We start from the raw sequence: 23211 nt of genomic DNA, 5'->3' as shown, positions 1-23211 counted from the left end.
TGTTTTCCTAGCTGCAGGCCTGCTGAAACTTCCCTTCCTGGGCTGCAGACCTATTAGGGTCTCTTTTGTTGCTGTATGATTTAACGTTAACCGCTAGTGTAGTTTTGCAGGCTTAAATCTATCTTTTGAGAGGGTTTTATCAACGTTTTGGGCTAGAAACTAACTCTTTTCTGATCTGATCACTTGGAAGAGTACTGGAGGGCTAGCCACTGACTTGTTTAGGCCTTTTAGCCTTAACCGCAGGCCCAGTAGGGCTTAAAATTGAGGCACTTGATTTATAAACTAACCCTCGTTGTGTTGCAGACCTAATTCCATTATCTGCAGGGTTTTTGGTCATTGGTTATGGTCTGCAACCAACATTTCAGATCTGATCATTGGAGGTTTCTTTCCATGGCTAACCACTAGGCCTAGAAGCCTTATCTAGCCTAGCCGCAGGGTCCTTTTTAGAGTCTGTTATTTAAAGACTAACATACTGTTGATTGCAGGCTTTTTCTCCATAATTTAAAGGGTTTTGCATTGATTTTTGGCTAGGGATTTTCCCTTAAGGTCTGGCCCTGGTATATCATTGATTGAGGGAGAGCTGCAGTCCCATAAGAAGACCAAATCTCTTCCAGATCTGAAGCTAATATTATTTAGAAGATTATCACATAAAAATCTGAAAATTAAGGGCTTGAAAATAACTAAGGTTAATCACATATAATTCACAAAAGTTTAATAAATTTTCTAGCTCTTGTCTCTTACTTGGTCATGGGTTCTCTTGACTAATCTGCTTGGCTGTGTGGTTTTCAAATTCTGGTGTAAGTCGTTTTCCACTGAGATATATTGCTTATCTGCTGGTGTATTCATTTTTGCATCTGATAACTTGAGCAGTCATTGGTAATAATAATAATAATTGCTTGTCATCTCCTCAAGGTATTTGGAGGAGCCTTTTCTGTCCTCTTTCTGATTTAGATAATGACCCTTTGTTGCTCTTTTGCTAGATTAGAAGACCACTGCATAATTTCAGATCTAGATTCTAAACTGCATCTTTCATTTATCACTGTTAGCAATCTCATCTATCACTTGTATAATTTAATTTCACCGGTTTCTAATTGCTAGAGTGAAGAACATCCTAATAAACACAATAACTAAAGCATCTGATCTTATTATCACTATTGTTATTGTTTTGTTGAGCAATCTTAAAGTGCTTTCATTGGTGGTTATTGCAATTTGGTAATCCTATGTTTTATAGTGAAATATTTTTAGTCTTGATTATAAGTGGCTTAACATCTCCTACATTGAAGCACCTTGCCATAATTGCATCTCATTAAAGCAATCACATTTTGTTGACATTGACATTTGCATCATCATTCTAGATTAATATTGCATTGTTAAAACTTACCTCCAAGTATAAGCTTGGTTGATAGAGAAACATGACCACCTTCTTCATCCAATTTGCGAAGCTTGACCATCGCTCAACTGTTAAAACATGTGACCTTGCAGTTCTCCTAGGGAGGTATTGTAATGAGACCTTAGCCTCCTTCCCCAGCAGTTCTCTCTACAACCTTGTGCAAGACTTGCTTCAAAACAATTGAGGAGAAGGATTTCATCTAGATTAGGCATTTAACTAAAAGTAACCAAGATTTTGCATTTCACCTAGATAGGTCTTGCATTCATCTTGCATTTTTTCCATTTCTATCATTGGGTTATTGTATCTAGAATTGTGAGCTTGTTCATCTATTTGCAAGTTTTATCTTGTACTTGTCCACTTTATGCTTTGAATGTCATATCATCATTGATAACCTTTGCTTGAAGTACAAGTCATATTTCCTTGCCAGTTTCTCATCAAGTGATATTACTCATATTGTAGTTGTTTATAATCTTTTGATTCATTGTACTAACATTTTCTTGCAGCACTATTTATCTTGTAAATTGAAGTCTTTCCCATTGTGCAAGTGATATAATCTTTATTGAGCGTTGTTTTTTTCCCGTAGAAAAAAGTCGTAATTTTATTCATGTGAAAAAATTACATTTTGTAGATGCTTAAGCATATGCAGATGACTGGCCCTGTATTCACGAGCGAACAAGATTACAATATAAAAAAATAAAAAAAATAAATGTCTGCTGGCTTATACTTTCCTGCCTTTCTTCTTCTCCACCCTTCGCCACCCATCAGAGTTGGAAGTGGGTGCAGAGATAGCAAGCTGATTTTCCGTTGTATTTATTAGTTGTTCCTTGTCAGATTCTGATCCTTCAGATCCATGAGTTCTTTTGGTGCCGCTTACCTCCAACTGAATTTCTTGTTGCTGTCTCATATTGTCAGGATCCAATTGTGTATTTGGGGCATTTTCTTCATCTGTATATTTCTGTTCCATTTGTATGTCAGTTTCTGATTGGTTCCCTGTAGGTTCTGTCTGCATGTCCTCTTTTTCCCTCCAATTAGTGTGCTGCCATCCTTTCGGCTTTTTTTGTTGTTTCTTATTCACTTTGGGGTCCTTCCTGGCCAGTGGACAGGCGTTTTGAAGATGCCCTGTTTGCATGCATCTAAGGCACCTGAATGCTGTATTTTCATAATCAAGCGGTTGTATTCTCTGTGTATTATTATAGTTCAATGTAATGTGATCAGGTAACCCCTGACTTAGATCCACTTCTACACATATTCTAGCATAGGTGAAAATTCCTTGGTTAACTCTTTCTCCATCTATTTTTAGGAATTTCCCCAAAGAATTTCCAATGGCTGATAGAACTTTGTAGTGCCAGAAGTGGAGAGGGAGGTTATGAAGCCTCACCCAAACAGGCACTGTTGATACTTTCATAGTATTTGCGTCAAATTCAGGAAACCAGGGGATGGTGAAGAGGCTAGCGTTGCCCCAGAACCAAGGCCCCTGATTGATGATGTTGTCACGTTCTTTTTCTGTATTAAAACTAACTATGAAGAAACCTTTTGAGCATAGGTAAATTTCGCAGTCAGGTGACCATGTTGTGAGGATCCAGTGATGCAGTGCATCAGATTTTGGCCAGAACCCATTAAATCTACAGATAATAGCATGTGTGGCTAGATCAGCGTGTAGATTAGTTACCTCTGGCAAAGTTACTTGGATCGTTGGAGATTCTAGTTTTTGTTCCACAATATAGGGACCTGGTAGCTCTGATGCTGGTGCTGGTTTGGGTTGTATGTTTTCCCCTTTACCTTTCACCGCATCCTTGAAGGAGCCTGTGTTCTTTGAACTGGATCCAGAGCATCCTCCTCGCAGACGAAGGTTTATGATGATTGTTGAATCTGTGGTTATATTGTACTCCTGGAGGGTGTAGTGGTCCTGTAGACTGCGCCCCTTGTAGATCAGATTTTGCCCTTGTTCTGGGATGCCGAGAAGGATTTGTATTCTGTTCCGTAGTTCCAGGATGCTGCTGCCCCTCCATAATCTCACGCAGTAACTTCTACCTTCCGGTGCTTTTAAGAGGAGCTGTGTGAAGTCCGCTTCTCTGGGATTTGTGCCCGTCTGAGGTTGCCGCCTGACGGTTGCATGCCCACAGATCTGGGTTTTTTTAAGGCTTCCTGTTCTTCTGAGCATCTGATCTGGTGGTTCAATGGCAGATCTGAGCAACTGACTGCCTTCCGTGGTTGGGATGCCCGATCCAGTTCTGTGCATTGACCCTGCAAACGCATCTTGGGCAAGATTGGGTATGAAGGAAGGAAAAAACGAAATTGCCCTTACCACAGTAACAGTGCCTTGAAATCTGCGTGCTCTGTCTTCGTCTGCGTTCAGATTTCCCTCCTGCCACACAACCGCCGCATAGGTCTGGAAACGCAGATCTGGGCTGATCTCTTGGTTGTTCTTCTTAACGGCTGCCTTCCGGTATATGCAGATGACACGGTCGGTTTGTCGAAGGTCAATAGGGAAGGCTGAAACAACTAAGCCACCCCCAACCGATTTGCCAAGCCCCGTTCCTAGATCACCAGGGTCTACTGCATTTGTTCCACTTGATTCATTAACTGATAGCTCATTTCGAACATGACACACATATGCAGGTCCGAGAGGGTCCGTTCCCCTCGGCATGCGCCGGCTTCCATCATCAAATCGGGTTGCTTCTTGGGGGTGATGACCAGAGCCGTCGCAACTACCTGATATCAAAAAAACCATATACATTTCGAGGCCGCTTGGCCGCAGAGGCGAGGGTCACAGCTGCGAATCGGTTCCAGGAGGCTTCTGCCATTCTCTCAGCGGTTTTTTCGCAGCTCCTTCGGCCTATCTCCGTTCTCTCTTATTCGTATCTCTTTTCCCAATGGTGGCTTCTTTTTTATCTCTTGAGCGTTGTTATAAGGCATTGGTCTCTAATTTGTTAAATCTTATTATTGCCATATTGGTTTTAAATTGAATCTATCATACACATTGCTCATCTTCTAATCACACTTGCTAATTATTCCTAATTCAAGTTTCCTTGCCCTTAGTCTCCTAGGACTTGTGGTTCCAACAAGTTTCCCCCTTCCATCCGCCTTTAGGGACTACCCCATTTAACTTGCCTAGGAGAGAGCTTAAACGGAGTAGGGATCAGAGTGACAACCCTTACTCTGAGCATTGCACCTTAGGTGTACACTTTAGGCGACAATAGGGTGTATTTGGATTCTTGAAGAAAGGGAAATTCCTTCCTTTTTTTATCCTTGAATAGATTTGCTTCAGAGTTATTTCAAAATAATTCATGCTTGTGGAATTGCTTGGCTCGAAAGAATGGGGAAAGGATTCAAAATAACCATTAATGGTTCCCATTTATGTCTTCTTAATCACTTGTATTTTATTTCTCATTTTCAAATCTGGTTTAATCATCAAAAGTAAGAAAATAATAGTTTTTTTTTAAATGTTCCTTTGTAGCAGGGTTGCGGGGGAGCGGCTCACCCCCTCGAACTTGCTCCCGAAGGGAGCGCGCACTTGAAATCGCTCCTGCACGAAGCGAATTTCTGGAGCGAAATTTTTGCTTCCTAGTCTTTTTTGCAATTTTTTTTTGTAGTAACATTCCAAATGCAATTTTTTTTCAATGAAACAAATAATTTTTGAGTGGGGCAGCGTAATTATCAAGCCTATGGCCCTAGTATTGATATGTGATTCATGGTAATGTTAAATTCTTAAAGTAAAAGTGACATTCTCCTTACTCTTCATTTCCATCCTTTCACTTGAATTTTTAACGTTACCATGAAATGACTCAGGATGTTTGAGAGTGGTTCTGAACTCATTGGATTTCATATGGAGAAAGTAGAATTTTAGATCTCATTCAAAATCCAATCAAGGATGTTTCCATTGGATTTTGTCATGTATTAAGGTATGAAACTCATATTTAATCAAGAACACCAATCCCTCTATGTACCTTGATGTTAGTGACATTGGTTGTCGAACTCCTCTATCATGACTCTACTAAAAATGTACCCATGACTCAAACAAAAACTTGACTTGACATTCTATGTTTTTTCTATCTTATGTTAATGCTTAGAGGGTGATATTAATGACAAAGATCCCTATATAGATTCAGAGGTAATGACAAAGATACCTCTGGATATTAATGCTTAGAGGGTGATATTAATGACAAAGATACCTCTGGATATTAATGCTTAGAGGGTGATATTAATGACAAAGACCTTGATTTTCCAACAAGACTAAAAAACTAGACATTTTTATTGCGGCAAGAGGCCCAAGCATTAGCAATAGATAATAGATTTGTCTTATCTAGTTTCTAATAGTTTTTATAACTGTTGACTCTTTCATATTTATTATGATATTTTTTGTAAACAATATATGACAATTTTGAAGTTGGCAATTATAACTCATTGGTAATGAACTATGAATATAATGCTTTGTGAAAATTGAAAGTTGTTTCATTTCATTTCATTTTATAACATTTCATTTCATGTTAGATATTCTTTGTTGTAATGGTTACACTTAGCTTACAAGTACAACTTTGGTGATCAATGATAATAAATGTTATATATTGAATTTTGAAAGCTTGAAACTTTAAGATTGATGAATCATGAGACTCAATATGTTGTATGTTACTAACTTGTGGACGTGGTTGATGAAGATTATAACTTCTAGATGATTGATGTTGTATGGTTCAGTCTATGTTTGTATGCTTTTTATATCTAATTCATCATTCTACATGCTTTTGTTGACATATATGCATCAAAATATAAACAAATATTTATTATATAAAAATTCGCTCCCCAATTCGCTCCCAAACTAGGAGCTTCTGAAAATGTCACTCCTGCTCCATAGTAACCTTGCTTTGTACAATCTTGGGGATTGTATCTTGCACTTGTATGGCAATTTCTTTATATGTTCTATAGGGTACACATGAATTTTATTATATAGTGCTTATAATATTATTGTGCATATATAAGTCATAGTAAACGTGAAACCCTAGCCATAATTGCCTTACTCAGGCCTGCTACAGGGACCGTGAAGATTAAGTGGGTAATGCTCTTCACTGGAGATATTTATCATCTCTATATTTTGAGCTTAGTAGAGATGGATTGTCTAAGTCCTTGTAAGGGATGAGAATTTCCTTCAAATCCTTCGCTTGTTTGTGCTACCTGTAAACCCTGGACAAGCATTTATATTGATTGTAAGTCCTTAACAGGGTGTCAAGTTCTTATATGTGGTATGATATTGGTTGGTTGTCTGTTGCCAATAACACAGGCCCCTTCTCATTCCCATGGCCAATAATGGCTGCCATCATTGCCACACCAGCCCTTTCCTCTTAGGACTAACAATTCTGTCTACACATTTTTAGTTACACATTATTTTAAGCTAGTGAGTGCTTGTTGAGAATGGTTTCTTCAAGTGGCAGGTTGTGACTCGTACATTTAGTATACACAACCATGCTTCTATATGGGATCACTGAACAAGATATTTAGGATGTTTTAATATTGGCAGCTTGGAAATTGAGTACACATGGGAGTTAGTCAATTGTAAGTACAAAGCATGGCTCTCTATGGTCTTGTTTGATTGCCTGCTCAGTTTTGAGAGCTCTACTCATCTTTTTGGGATTGTTTTGTCACATATTCTTTTTTGTTTTAAGATAGTTATATGTTTGTTCGTCTAACTGGTTAAATGAATAACTTGATAGATGAGACCTCTACTTTGAAATCTTTTTATGATGCATTTTAAAAAATAATCTTTCATGTTAATTTGCAGGCTTTTCCGTTTAATACATGCTCCTATTTTCCTTCACTATTTTGCATCTGATAGAAGGCACATGAGAAATGCAGAAGGGAAATGGATTGCACCTCCTCCTCCACACAACTGCATTATTGCAGAAGGTAAAATTTGAACTGAATATTTTCTCTTTCCACAGATGCACTTTTAGATTTCTTTAAACTATTTATTTCATCCCTGTCTTTTTTTAGTGCATTTCATTGCCATTAAGTATATACTATTTTAATTTTAAAGTGAGGCATCTTGTACACCATCAAGAAAATGCTACAAGATTGATCTGGCTTCAGGGGGATCATGGTCCTTGAAGAAGTGCAACCTCCCAAGATTACAGAAGGGCATAACACAAAGCACCATGGACAATTACGCTAATAGTTACTCAAAATATGATTCCACTAGCTGTTTCTCAGCGAGGAACTATGCTAAAGGTGTGCACATTGTAGTGTAGAAGAAAAGTAATGGATATGGTTGTGAACTGTGGAAGCAGTATATTAACCTTGCAAGTTGGAGGATATTGTGTAGTAAACTAACAAACAGATTAACCATCAGAGTATTGTGCATAATAATAATAAACCACGGAGTTTGCATGCACAGCTTGCAGATGGCGATAAACTAGAACAAAACAACATATAATTGCTCTGTTACAGAACTTAAGATATTAAGTGTGAGCATTAGGGAAGTGTTTTTTATGTGTGAGGTATTGAACATAAAGCCAGAAACCATAAATGCAAAGCATCCCACTCAATGTTGCACGAAGCGGGAGCGAAGCGGAAGCGGGAGTGCGGAAGCGTCATTTTCCAAAAATCTAGGAAGCGAAGCGTCCGCGGAAGCGTCTGCTATATATATATATTTTTTTATATTTTTTTGCATTTATACTCAAAACAAACATCCCAAATACCAAATTAATTGTAGAAGACATGAAAACATGCATATTTTTGCATAAATCAAGATAGATATGGCATCCATGATTCCATTGTAGTTACTAGTATGTACAACAATCATCTATATTCTAGCTATTACAAACATACATCAAATTTTTAAGCATATTATAAAACATAAAACATTTAAGCATATTATAAAACATATCATGAACTTAGCTAAGTACGATGAACTTATCATGAATTTCGTAATAAATATTGCAAGCTGGAAATGCATGATAGGTTGCTCAAAGATTGAAGGACATTTTCATGGCGACCGTTATTATTTTGACTCTAATCTTTCCATGATAGGCAGGTAGGTAGAGCATGAATGTTACCAACATCAAAATTATTTGATACGCTGAATGCACGTGGCCATGGACTATCGGAATCATGTGAGAGAATTCGGGCAGCTTAATGACAATTAATGACAAATGTTTACCTAAGCTATAGAATTCCTTTTTTAAGATTGTTTTTTTGGATTAATTACATATTTTTTTTTAAGGTTTCGAATCAATTATGATAGATATTTGGAACCAACTATATTCAACTCAATTAAATTAAATGGAGATTCATAAATTAGTTTTCAGTTATCAATATACCAATTGTGAACGCAGGCGCCGAACGGCGGAAACTGGGAGGGGTCTATCACGAGAAATTTTTCTGCTTTTTTCACGCGACAACATATATTATGGCTACCACTGTCGATCTACAATTGGATTGATATTAAACACGGATTATTATTCATATTATCAATAATAATCCATCAATTTTCCTGAAAGAATGAATTGGTCTCTACAGCAGCAGACATGCAGACATCGTGCAGACTCACTGGCGTTTTGATAAATTTCCACCCTTGTATTACAGTGGGCGGAAGACGTTTCTGTGGGCTGAGGATTTGTGGGATTCAGCCATGCGACTGTATTATCCAATACAATCGGCCTGTGATTATTATTAAGAGAAAGTTCAGTGGACTTCCGAACCCAATTTCCAGGAATCGTTTCAAAAATTAGGAATCGCGCTTCAGAAAAACCGGAATCGCGCTTCGCCTGGAGGTTCCGGAACGCTTCCGTACGGGACGCGATTCCGGCTTAGGATCCGGGGGGGGGGGGCGATTCCTGCAACTATGATCCCACTAACACAAGAGACGTTAGACATCAAATATAAAACTCCAGATTGTACAGATTTATTACATATAAAGTATCTACAAAATTGAGTGATGAAACTATGAAATTATGAAATAACTCTGTATGGCCTGTCCTGTGTTATGAGACAGATGTGAGGCCAGTTAGTCACACTATTCCATGATTAAAAGATAAAAACTTCAAGATGCTAAGGTGGTTTACAAATGGACTATGATACAGCATTTATACAAGTACATTGATGATCAGTGTTTATCCAAGATGGATTCTGAAACTATGTATAATGCACAAGTTGATCACCAATTCCTGTAAGGTAAGGGCCTGTGCTGAATTTCTCAGATTTGATCACTGCCTTGGGCATGGTTCTTGTAATGACCTAGCCAACTTTGATAACCCACTTTGTCATCTGTGTAGTTCCTTATTGGTATTTGTTATAGCATGATTTTTTGGACTTTAGAGGCCATCTAGAGACTCTTGATTCATGTATTTTGATTCAATGAGGATTGCACTTACAATATTTTGATTATATTCACCCTTGCTACATATATGAGAAACTTGCATATTTATATGTAATGGCTTGTATTCATATGGATGCAGATGAATATACATGTTAGATCCCTATAATACTAGTGTATCCCCTTATTGTTATTGTTAGTGTAGCTCCCTTATTGTTATTGTTGTGCCCATGTAGTACCCATATTGTTATTAATGTGCTCCATAGAAGCCCACTATTGTTATTATTGTGCCCTAACATTATTATTGTTATGTAGGCTCTGATTATATTGTGACCTCTTAGATTCCTATATATAGAAATGAAGTTTTGTCATTTGAATCATCCAAGAATTGTTCATTTATGTAATGTAAAGGAGGTTTCCCTCTCGAAGGGGATAATTTTTAAGTCATTGATCTATCTATTTGTGAGCTGGTTGCAAAACATTTGGTATCAGAGCTTTGGATTCTAGGGTTTTGCTGCTTCAAACAGAACATCGTGGCTGCAACTTTTTTTCTACGAAGTTTTAGAAGCTGAATTGCAACCATGTGGAGTCAAAATCTTGGGGAACTTCATGTGCAAATTTCATATATTTTCTCGCTATATTTTCGGAGATATGATCCGAGGAAGTTAGGGTTTTTGCAGGCTCTAGAATTCCATCTCAAACAGGGGACCTAGGGAAAATCATCATAACTTTCTCTCTGAGTATCAGATTTGAATTTTGTAAAAAGTGACACAAAGAGGATGGGCTGTAGTTTTTTTGATATTATTTTTAGGGCCAAAGGTCAAAATAGTGACACATGGCACTCCGTACAAGTTCTCTCTACTGAACCAGTCTATAATAAGGTTATCATGGGAGATTGGGCATAACACTTTCTTGAAGAATCCAACCTAGGTCTGACTTGTTGGGTTGGAAATAAGTCTCAGAGCGCTACTACAGGACATCATTTCAGATCTTTAAGATTCGCAATTACAGAGATACAACAACAGAAATATCTAGCTCCTAGAAAGCAAGAAAAGTGCGTGTATTTTTTGAATTTTGCATAACTTTTGTTTGAAAAATCAGTTTGAAGTGATTCAAAGGGCATAGTGAAACATACATATCATTGTTTGATTTCAAAATGTCTCGAAACAAAAAAATGGACACACATAGTAAGAAACCAGAAAGTTTTTCTATGACACATAAAGAAGAGGAAGAAATGCAACATGATATATCAAAATTGCGAGATCAAGTGCTACAAATTTCGCTCTCACAAAGAGTAACAAAAAATGAAATGGAAGCTAACATGGATCGTTTGAAGAATAGTTTAAAATCAGACATGGAAGGTTTGAAGGATGACATGAAAGCTAATATGGATGGTATAGAAGCAAAAATGAAAGGCAACATGGAAAATTTGAAGAATGGTTTAAAATCGAACATGGAAGGTTTGACAAAGTTGCTACAAGAAATTCTCCCTAATGGCGAAAAGGTACTAGATGAAACACATGATGAGAACAAAAGAAATGTTAATCATGATTTCATAGACTCTAACATTGGATTGAAAATCTACCATATTCCAAGATTGATATGAGGAAGTTTGATGGCAAGGACCGGTAACATGGATACTATAGATGGAGCAATATTTTGATCTCCATAATGTGCAACACAAAAAAAAAGTACGCATTGAAACTTTATATTTAGAACCCAATCAATTTGTATGGTATCGATGACTTTGTTCTCATAAACCACTTGTCACTTGGTCAATTTTTACGGAGGAAATGATAGCACATGATGAGAATACAAAGAGCAACATGTTCTTTAGCCAATTGATAAATCTCAAACAAAAGGGTTCAATGGCAGAGCACATTGAAGAATTCCAAAAATTGAATATAAGGGTAAATCATATTCTAGAGGAGCATATGATTGATGTTTTCATAGGGACTTTAAAGGATAACATCCAACATGAGGTTCGCCTTTGGAAACTTGATTCATTGGAGAAGGCATTCAGGTTGGCAAGAAAAATTGAAAGCAAAATTATGGCAACAAGGAAGCCTACCACTCACAACTATAAAGATGGAAGTGTTGTTGCTCCTAGCCTTCCACAACCTACAAGGTTGACACCACATCAATTGGAAGAAAAAAAAGCAAAAGGGCTTTGCTACAGTTGTGATAGAAAATACACTAAAGGTCATAAGTGTGCTGAGAAGAAATTTTTTTACATAGATTGTGAAGAGGAAGAAGACAATGAACAAGAAACTTCAAAAGAAGAGGATATACACCAGGAACCAACCCTAGAAAAAGAAGAAATTAGTTTGACCATATCTTTTAATGCATTGGCAGGAACTACCACTCTTCAAACTCTCAAGATAGGACATATCAAGAAGAAAAAGGTAATAGTGCTGATTGATTCGGGTAGTATCCATATTTTTATCCATTGTAAGATAGCCAAGGAATTGAATTGCTTCTTGTACCCAACGCCAGAGTGTCAAGTGATGGTTGCAAATGGAGAAACTATAAATTGCTCTGGAAAGTGCCATAATATCAAGCTAACCATGGGGGGAATATGTATTGAATAGTCCAATGCTTTCTATTCCAATGGGTAGTGTTGATGTTATATTAGTATTTAAGAGTCCAATGGTTACAATCTTTGGGTATGATAGCTTTTAATTTTCAAGAACTTTTCTTGAATTTTTTTTGAGAAGGAAAGGAAGTTGAATTAAGGGGTATTGCAAGGAAACCAAGAAAGATAATTAGCTCTACAACTTCTAAAGAAAGAACAACGGGCTGTAAATGCACAATTATGCTCACTAGATGTTCAAACATCGAAATCATCTATTTATCCAGATCTCCAAAAATTCTTGGAAAATCATTCCAAGCTATTTGAGACTCCCAAAGGCCTCCACCTATTCGTGATCATGATCATGTTATTCATATGATTCTAGGAAGTGTTCCTCCAAACATCATGCCTTACAGATATCCCTATTCCCAAAAGAGTGAAATTGAACGTATGGTTGCAGAAATGCTAGAAGCCAGTATAATTCAACCTAGTCAAAGTTATTTTTTAGCTCTAGTAGTATTGGTGCACAAGAAGGATGGATCATGGCGTATGTGTCCGAATTATAGGGAGCTCAACAAGCTCACTATTAAAGATAAATTTCCCATTCCTGTCATTGATGAATTATTGGATGAATTACATGGAGCAATTTACTTCATCAAGTTGGATCTTCGTTCAAGATATCATCAAATTAGGATGAAGACTGAAGACATTATGAGAACAACATTTAGAACTTACGAGGGTCATTATGAATTTTTGGTCATGCCTTTTGGCCTTACCAATGCACCTTCTACATTTCAAGGTTTGATGAAGACTAAAGACATTTCGAGAACAACATTTAGAACTCATGAGGGTCATTATGAATTTTTGGTCATGCCTTTTGGCCTTACCAATGCACCTTCTACATTTCAAGGTTTGATGAATTCCACTTTCAAACCCTTTTTTGGAAAATTTGTGTTATTATTTTTTGATGATAAACTAATCTACAACAAGTCTTGGAAGGATCATGTCCAAAATCTTTATAGGGTGCTCAAACTATTAGAGGAGAAACAATTATATGCAAAAACCTCCAAATGTTTCTTTGGAGTACAGGAGGTGGAATATTTGGGTCATATTGTATTTCATGAGGGTGTTAAGGTAGACCATAACAAAATTAAATCCATTAAGGAATGGAAAATCCCCACAACCATAAAGCATTTGCTAGGATTTCTCGGGTTGACAGGGTATTATTGTAAATTTGTTAAGAATTATGGGAGAATAGCAGCACCTTTAACAACATTACTGAAGAAAGATGCATTTTCTTGGACTCCAGAAGCAACTAAGGCCTTTGAATATTTTAAAGAGGCGATGTGCCAAGCACCAGTCTTAGCTATGCTAGACTTCACAATTTTTTTTATTGTGGAATGTGATGCTTCAAGAAATGGAATTGGTGCCATTTTAATGTAAGAAGGAAGACCCATTGCTTTTGAAAGTTGTCCAATCAAAAGAAAGTATTTACACAAACCTATTTATGAGAAGGGAATGTTGGCAATACTACAGGCACTAAAGCAATGGTGAACTTACCTAATGGGAAGACACTTCAAGGTAAAAACAAATCATGATAGTCTTAAATACTTTTTGGAACAAAGATTATCTTCAGAAGAGCAACAAAAATGGGTCACAAGAAAGTCGGGTTATGACTTTGAAATCATCTACAAAAAAGGGAAGCAAAATGTTGTTGCAAATGCACTTTCAAGAAAGGATGAGGATGTGGAAGCATTGCTTTGTGCCATTTCTATTATCCAACCAGATTGGATAACCGAACCAAGGGATGAATGGTAGAATGACAAAGAAGTGTGGACATTCATTCAAAAGTTGCAGCAAGATCCTAGTACATCTAATACATTCAACTAGAAAAATGATTCATTATGGTACAAGATTGCTTATATCTTTGTAAGAATTCCCAACTCAAACAAAAAATTCTTTTGGAATTGCACACCTCTCCCTTAGGAGGGCACTCTAAGATTTTTAAAAACTTACAACAGGGTCAAGAAGGAATTTTTTTGGGATGGCCTTAAATATGATATTCAAAAGTTTGTGGTTGAATATTTGGTTTGCCAACAAAATAAATTTGAGACAATTAAGACCTCAGGTCTATTACAACCTTTATCCATTCCAAGTCAACATTGGGAGGAGGTTTCAATAGATTTTATCATAGGTTTACCGAAGTCTGAAGGAAAGAGTGTCATCGTGGTGGGAGTTGATAGACTTACCAAGTATGCACACTTTTTGCATTATCTTATCCATTTAAAGCATGTACAGTTGCTACTGCATTTATGGAAACAATTCAAAAGATACACAGAAACCCAAAGATTTTTGTAAGCAACAAAGATCCCATTTTCATTGGAAATTTTTGGACGGAATTATTTTCTTGCCTGGGTACTCAATTCGCTCATGGCTCATCTTATCATCGTCAATATGATGGGAAGATAGTGAACAAATGTTGGAAGGATATCTTCATTGCTTTGTATCTGATAAGCAAACACAATGGGTTGTGGTTACCTCTGTTTGAATGGTGGTATAACACTTTCTTCCATACTGCAGCAAAAATGACCCCATTCATGGCACTTTATGGATATCATCCACCGTTCAACACATCATCTTTAAGAGAAAATTCTAAGGTTCAAGAAATGGAATATCACATCGAGCATCAACAACAAGTTCTCCAACTCTTAGAGGATAACCTCACTTTGGCACAAAATCGAATGAAACAACATGCAGATCAACATCGCAACGAAAGAAGTTTTGATGTAGGCGATTGGGTATTTTTACGGCTACAACCATACAAACAAATGTCCCTCAAGCAAACTAAGAAAGATTATAAATTATCACCAAATTACTATGGTCCTTACAAGGTGTTGCAAAAAATTGGTACTATGGCATACAAATTGGAGCTTCCAGCATCTTCCTAAGTGCATCCAATTTTCCGTGTTTTATGCTTAAAGAAGGTTATAGGTGAGAACCTCCCAATTCAAACAATATTGCCAGAACTTTACGAGGAAGGAAAAATCATATTGGAACCTAAAGCAGTGACAGAAACAAGAACTCAACAGTTACGAAATCGATCAATTTCAGAGTATTTCATTAAGTGGAAGAACTTACCCACTGAAGATTCCACATGGGAGGATGAGAATTTTATACAGAAGCATCCAAAACTACTCAAGTGTTAAGGACAACACTTTTTTGAAGGATAAGGGCATGTTAGGTCCCTATAATACTAGTATATTCCCTTATTGTTATTGTTAGTGTAGCCCCCTTATTGTTATTGTTGTGCCCATATAGTCCCCATATTGTTATTATTGTGCCCCGTAGAAGCCCACTAATGTTATTGTTGTGCCCTTACACTATTATCGTTACGTAGGATCTGATTATATTGTGATCCCATAGATTCCTATATATAGAAAGGAGGTTTTGTCATTTGAATCATCCAAGAATTGTTCATTTATGTAATGTAAAGGAGGTTTCCCCCTCGAAGAGGATAATTTTTAAGTCATTGATCTATCTATTTGTGAGCTGGTTGCATAACACAATCTGTATGGCTAGTCCTGTGTAATGAGACAGATGTGAGGCTAGTTAGTCACACTATTCCATGATTAAAAGATTGAAACTTCAAGATGCTAAGGTGGTTTACAAATGGGCTATGATACAACATTTATACAAGTACATTGATGATCAATGTTTATCCAAGATGGATCCTGAAACTATGTATAATGCACTAGTTGATCACCTATTCTTTCCTGTAAGGTAAGGGCCTATGTTGAATTGGTCAGATTTGATCACTGCCTTGGGCATGTTTCTTGTAATGACCTAGCCAACTTTGATAACCCACTTTGTCATCTGTGCAGTTCCTTATTGGTATTTGCTATAACATGATTTTTTGGACTCTAGAGGTAATCTAGAGCCTCTTTATTCATGTATTTTGATTCAATGATGGATTGCATTTGACACTATTTTGATTATATTCACCCTTGCTACATATATGAGAAACTTGCATATTATATTTAATGGATTGGATTCATATGGATGCAGATGAATATATATGCTTTTCTTTCAAAAATTGTATATTTATGTAAATTTTGGTTGACTATCTTTTTTGGTGGTTTTTTTCCAGTTCTAGTCTAGTTCCTAGTTTTGAGGTCAACTGTTTTGATGATCGGTCTGGTTCTGATAACATTGTTATGGGCCATATCACTGTGGGCTTGTTCTGTCGAGATGTGAAGACAAACGTTATGCCTAATTGAGGAATTGTGTGGAAAGTGATTCTTGTTGACTGTAATATTCCAAATGGAAAAATACCATTAACAATAGGAACAATGAACTAGCTACAACTACTAAATTCAGAAATGCACAACCATAGACATTTGAACATGAAAATATGGACAAAACTCTGAGTCATATTAATTTTGATAAATGAGTACAATAATTGAGATAAGAGGAACCTGGGCTTGCTACTACAAGCTATGGAAATAACCTAGGTTGGAATTGTGATGCCCACGTGATATAGTGACTCCAACAAAAAGCCTCTGCGCTGACCCAAAAAATTACTGCCACTGCTGCTGTAGGTGCACTGAAATTTCGGCCCTCAAATCTACCACAAAAATTCTGTAAAAATAAATGTAGGCTCTCCACACCAGCTCCAACAAAACTCGTAAATATCTCATGGACCCAAGTGGTGGAAATGGTCTTGAAGTGAACTGTGCCCTTCTCTAGTGATTTCTCCTACTAACTGTTGACTGGAACACTGATTTCGGCCAAAAATATTGCCTAGAGAATTCTGCGAAATAATAAATTAACATTGGGGTCCTATCACCAAACCCACAAAAACCCAGAAAGGGTTTGGGCTAAATCCAACATGCCTCGGTGACCCCCATAAAGTCCCTGTGGCTCCAATAGGATGGAAAAATGATTTGTAGAAAGGATCTTGTTGTAGGAAGCCAAATCAATTCCTAGGAAACCTCCTCCAATCCCTGCAATCACTCCTCCAATCTACTTTTCCTCTCCTTGCCCAACTCCCACAAAATTTCCCTGTTCTCTATAGCTGTGTTGTGGATGTCCAGTGACTAGATTTTAGACAATTCAGCCCTTCAAAATACAATACTCTCAACCATACAAATACCAAGAGGAGACTTGCCATTCTAATGGATAAATTCCTACAAAATCTCCTGCCCAATCTCCAATTCCTGCTAGCTCATCTCAACCCACGAATTCCCTTTCTGCGCCCTGGAGAAAACATGCCCAAGCTGATGAATGATCTGAAAATTAGCTCCTTAAACACCTAGAACGAACTCCCTCTTACTTTCCTAGGGCGACACTCGAAGTCACTGAAGGTAGAGGTGGAATTCTCGCTTGGGAATCCCTTGTGCTAAACAACACTGGTTGTCTTGGCTAAACAACTCAAGAGAAATTGTGTTCAAAAGTAAAGTTTACAAAAGATACAAATGAGGCCTCTTCTCCTTATTTATAATTGTTGGCCCCCTTTTCTACCTTGGTGGCCCCCACTCTTTCTCTCTCCTAATTCACACCGCCTCCTCTCTCTCTCTCCTCCAAGAGTGCGAGTTCCCTTCTTGGCCAAATTTCTCTCTTGTGGGCCCCACATTCCACTAGAGTTGCAATTCCCTTTTTCCTCGTAAGTCCCAATGCCGAAATTGCCTCCTCTTCCAAAAACGTCTTCTAATGCGGAAAATCAAAATTGGGGATATTACAATCCTCCTCACCAGAAATTGCTTGTCCTCAAGTAATGCCTGAATAAGAGCCTCCTCTGACTGCTGATCACCACTATCACCACTAGTGATACTGGGGTCCCAAATGTGCCACTGAGTCATCCTCGATTTCTGCATTGTTTGGTCATGAAGGAATCCCTTGATGCCTAGATCCCAAACCATCCTGATCACTGTAAAGTACCCCTTGATCCTCTCACTGTCTAGCCAGGTATGGGTACCAGAGATCCTCTGCATACTATCAATAAGTAGAGAATCATGATAATGTAGTACTTTGTCTAACTCCCCATGAAGCTGCCCTACCAAGTAGTTCACCTCTTGCACTACAAGAGTAAACTCCTGAAGATACATCCTAATCCCCATGGGGATGAAGTCTCTTGTGCTTCCCCTGATATCCTCTTGCTAACCAACTTGCCATGTTGATGAAGTCCCCCATGCCATCAGCTAGTCACAAAATCCCAATGGAAGATCTAAATGATCATCCCTTGTAGAAATCAACTCATCCTTAAGGGTTTTCCCATCATGCATAAGCTGTATCCTCCTCTCTTGGGACCTGATGGAAAAATATCTATAGGACCCAAAGGAATTTGGCCCAGGCATCTCCACGATGTCACAACCTACCCGTCCAACACTCACCCTGATCCCTAGCAGCAACAAGGGAAGCTAGCCTTGCCGTGCGACAAAGGCCTCAACGCTCCCTCGCATGTCAAACCAAGGGTGAGCTGGGTCATCCTTTGTCCTGATCCCGTTCATCACAAAACAAAGTGTCCAATCAACTAACGAAATCCCTGGATCCCACAGTTAGAACGACTATGGCATAGTCCTGATAGCTGCTGGGACCAACTTGTACCACGTCTCAGGTCCCTGCATGCAATCAATATATGGACTCCATACATCACAAACCAATCTGGTTTGTGTGAAACTTCTCTGCGCTAGCCATACCACGCAATGAGATCTATCATCCTGCTTTAAAGCGCTCCCCAATACTGCCTCGAGTCTAAACATTCGCTTGCAAGTAAGGCCCACCAACTGTTGTAGATGCTCATGGGACAACTCAAAATGTCTCGCCAAAAGAAGGTCATGCATCTTCCTGAGTGTGGGCTCTGTTACCACTCAAACTAGCAAGGGCCTAAAAGGGATTCCTAAAGGGACAACTGCTAGACCAAGGGCAACAATGGAGATTTAGCCCATTGTCACCTTAGCTAAGACTCCCTACTCTTTACAGACTTTCACCGATGCGAGGAGACCCGATATATTGAAAGTCACTTGTGAAGGATGTGAAGTGACCTTGATGATCCTTTTCCTAGAAGGAGGTTAAGAATGGAGCTTGCTTTCTCTTCAAGCAAGGTACAAAGCTTTCTAGGAGAAGGAGGCGAGGATTTAAGGGCTAGGTTTAAGGAATATGTCTTGCAAAGGAGTTTCCCAATCCCTAAAATCCTTATTGAACTTGGTTTCCCAAGTGTTTCTTAAAGAATTGACTTTTCAAAGGTGTGGGACCACACGGGACCAAGTGGACCCAGTTTAGGTTAAGGGGGGGATTTTAGCAATCGATGATGATCTTAACCAAACAAAGAAGGGGGAAGGATCAAAACAAGAATTTCCACTTAAAGGTGTCAAATTGATCCTATGAGGTACTAGCTTAGGGATCACTGGGGCAAAGTTTGATCTCAGAGCTAGGGCTTGGGGTATCTGACAATCCCATTGTCGAAATTTCTTCAAATTTGGAGGAGATCTTGAGGACACACCAACATAGTAGAGGCTAGGAGATCAAACTTTATCTATGGATAGTTTGTGGGGAAAGTGATGCCCTCAGTGACCCAACTTGGTTAGACCTAGAAGAGAAGGGGAAAGGTGAAGAAAAATGGTTCTTCGAGTGACCACCTATTGGTAGACCAGTGCATAGGCCCTAATCCCTTGTGGAGAATGGAGTCTAGGAGAATAATGAGAAACGACTTCATTTCTTGGTCAAGGATGCATCAAGGACTACTTTGCTTGGTCTTTAGGGCAAGAAGAAGTGACCTTAAAGCTTTATGATTCGCTTTGCAAAACGAGATGACTTATCAAGATAAATTCAATGGTAGAATTATGCCTAGGAGATTTCATTCAACATACATGGCCCATATATTGAAATTTGAGAGATGCTATATAGAAAGAATAACTCCACAATTTCGCAATTATGCAATGCAACAATTAGCCCTAGTATAGCGAAAATCTTCCAAAAAGAGATGGCTTATAAAGATAAATTCAATGGTAGAATTATCCCTAGGAGATTTCATTCAACATACATTGCCCATAAATTGAGAGATGCTATATAGATTCAATAATTCCACAATTTCACAATTAAGCAATGCAATGATTAGCCCTAGTATAGTGAAATCTCATTCCAATGCATATGACGAAGTAAAACAAGAATAACATTAAATGTGTGTACTTACATGTAAGAGAACATATCCAACCATCAACATATTTACCAATAAAGAAGCTCCAAGATAAGAAAGTCCAATCCAAACATCAAAATTCATCCATACTCCAATTCATCCTCCAAGAAAGAAATGTGAAATTCTGAATAGAGAAGAATGATCAATCCAAAGTGATGATACAACTGAATTCATGTCTCTTCTATTTATACACTCATTAGGAGTTCGAATTACCTAATTTGAGCCTACATTAGCCCATCAATTAAAATAATGTGCAAATCAAATATCTATTGGTGACAAGCCTACTAAACTAGCTCATAAATAAAATACTAAGCCTCCCAAGAGGTAGAATAATCAATAATGCATGTCGTTGGGCTCTCTAAGAGGCCTAATGAAGTCCATAAGTGCCAAAATGATGAGTTGGACTTCCAAAAGTAATGGACAAGGGGATGACCCCTTGTTAGCCACATAATAAACCCATGGTGCTTTCAATGGCTGTGAGGGCATACAAGTAACCTCATGGGTCTCCAAGTAAGTCGATGATGCCTGTAGACCATCTGTAAAGGCTCAGATGATGGTGTAAATGATGCCACATCAGCATACATGTAATATTCCAATTAGCCATGGCTAATTGGAATATTACATGTATGCTGATGTGGCATCATTTACACCATCATCTGAGCCTTTACAGATGGTCTACAGGCATCATCGACTTTGCTAATTGGAATATTCAATTTTGCTCAATTTTGCCTTCTATAGTTATTTATAAATAAAAAGGTGAGGAAAGGGGGACATGGCTAATTGGAATATTACATGTATGCTGATGTGGCATCATTTACACCATCATCTGAGCCTTTACAGATGGTCTACAGGCATCATCGACTTTGCTAATTGGAATATTCAATTTTGCTCAATTTTGCCTTCTATAGTTATTTATAAATAAAAAGGTGAGGAAAGGGGGACATAACTCACTTTTTGAATAAAGTCATTCCCTAGTAGTACAATGTTGTAACTTAAAAGGGGAGCCAAGGGGGCCAAAGGACCACGTAGAGAAGGGGGCCCACGTAGACACTTGGAGGGACTACGCAGATGGAGAAGAAGCATGTGGCAAGAGAGAGGCTATGTTGGAGGAGATGGGCCTTCGGATTTTGAGAGAGGCCAACGCTATAAAGGAGAGAGGAGCGTCCTCATTTTGGACATTCGATTATGTTGCATTTGAGCTAGTCACTTCGACTTAGAGCACGCTGGCTGCTTAGCTTGTCTGCAACACTGTTTAGAGCATTGAGTGTCTCCGTTCAGAGATCTTGCCCTCAGCGACGGGGGACTTCGAGTGCCTGCTTGGGCAAGGTAGTTTCAACTTTCATCAGTATTTTGCAGGAGGAGCGATCTCTGGAGTTGAGGAGGAATTGGGCATTTTGATGACTGTGCAGTCTTGAGAAGGGAGGACGCAGTCTCTTTTGGTAGGAGCTCCAGATTGAGGTTATGTGGAGGATTTGAGCTTGGAGATTGAGCAAGGGGTCAGCCCTTGCATATTGGAGGATTTTGGCAGAGTCTCGAGTAGAGTTTTGGAGGATTCTCTTCAGGGCAGCGCAGAGCCTTGAGGGATAGCGTAGATCCTCAAGGGGGTGATTTTCGGGGGTCAGCTATTTTAGAAAAGCTTTTTGGGCTTTTCTGGGTTTATTGAGCAGAGGTTGATTCCAGAGTTTCAGCATTTTCTGAGGAGGGGAACAACCCCAAATCCTCACTTGATTCCAGCAGTAGCAGCAGCACAACAGTTCTCCGGCAGCTTGGACGCAGTTTAGAGAGAGGCCGTTACCTTACCATTCTGAGTGTATTTCTTCACTTGCTTTGTGCAAGACGAGGTGCTATCTTTCTAATCACCTCTTGTACTCTTTATGGCTTAGCATTTCTCTCTGCATTTCTCGAGTATCTGCTTATATTCCATGTATACATTATCGTATGTTGTACTACTGTTAATTTTTATCTCTTTGAGTTCCCTGGCTACTATACCACTTGGTTGGAGTTTGCTTGTGTTTGAGGGATACCCCTGGTAAGGGATATTATAGTGGTATCAGAGCATAGATCTGGCTCAGCCTGTGGAGCTAGCAGTCTATGACACCGAGGGAGAAGCCCTACATTTGTTACAGAAGTAGGAAATACAGAGATATTGAGCGTAGGTTGGAGAACACCTACAGAGAGGGAGACTGTGTTCGGGTGGTGGACACAAAATAGGAGGAGCCTGTGATGGATGCAGAGTAGGAGGATCTGATGGCAGATGAGGACGGGAAGAGATTTGCGGACATGCTCCTCAAATTAGTGCAGGATCTGTCGAGGCAGATCGAGGTGATGGGGCAGAGATTCACGGCGGTGGAGGCTAGATAGCGTGAGAACCCACGGGTTTTGCAGGTTGGTGAGGGCTCGGGTACATCCCACCATTTGCTAGAGCAGGGTGCCTCTCAGCGTGATACTACTCAGCAGATGGCCTCACATGTCCCTACATGCTCTACCATGCCCACTTTCCTAGGAGCAGACACAGGGGCCGGAGCCTAGTAGGAGGTAGAGCCCAGTCATATGGGCGATTATTTTGCAGAGTACCAAGCCTATGGGCAGGAGTTCAGGGATGCTCTCTCATTCAAAGACTTTGTTCAGCTCCAGCGGGATAGTAGACCCTGCGACCATCACAGAGGATACCAGCATTATCATGATGGAGACACCCACCGCAAAGCTAGTAGATTCCACTTGCCTACGTTTGATGGCTCATCAAATAGTTCGGCAAA

The 23211-nt window shown here is 38.8% G+C and overlaps 1 protein-coding gene across 1 annotated transcript in view; it reads left to right on the top strand.

Moving 5' to 3' along the window:
* LOC149238718 (amino-terminal glutamine amidohydrolase) overlaps positions 1-23211 on the top strand; it is a 328784-nt gene that overhangs the window by 123286 nt on the left and 182287 nt on the right. Inside the window, exon 5 of the mRNA XM_089367029.1 lies at positions 7161-7285. Coding sequence (XP_089223155.1) covers positions 7161-7285 — 125 coding nt within the window. The remainder of the gene's footprint in view (positions 1-7160; positions 7286-23211) is intronic.

This window comes from Pinus tabuliformis, chromosome 8 (genome assembly GCF_031772625.1).
Source record: "Pinus tabuliformis cultivar Carrire ecotype Pingquan chromosome 8, CPIR1, whole genome shotgun sequence".
NCBI lineage: Eukaryota > Viridiplantae > Streptophyta > Pinopsida > Pinales > Pinaceae > Pinus > Pinus tabuliformis.
The sequence above is the reverse complement of the archived record's forward strand: the minus strand, read 5'-3'. Positions and strand labels throughout refer to the sequence as shown.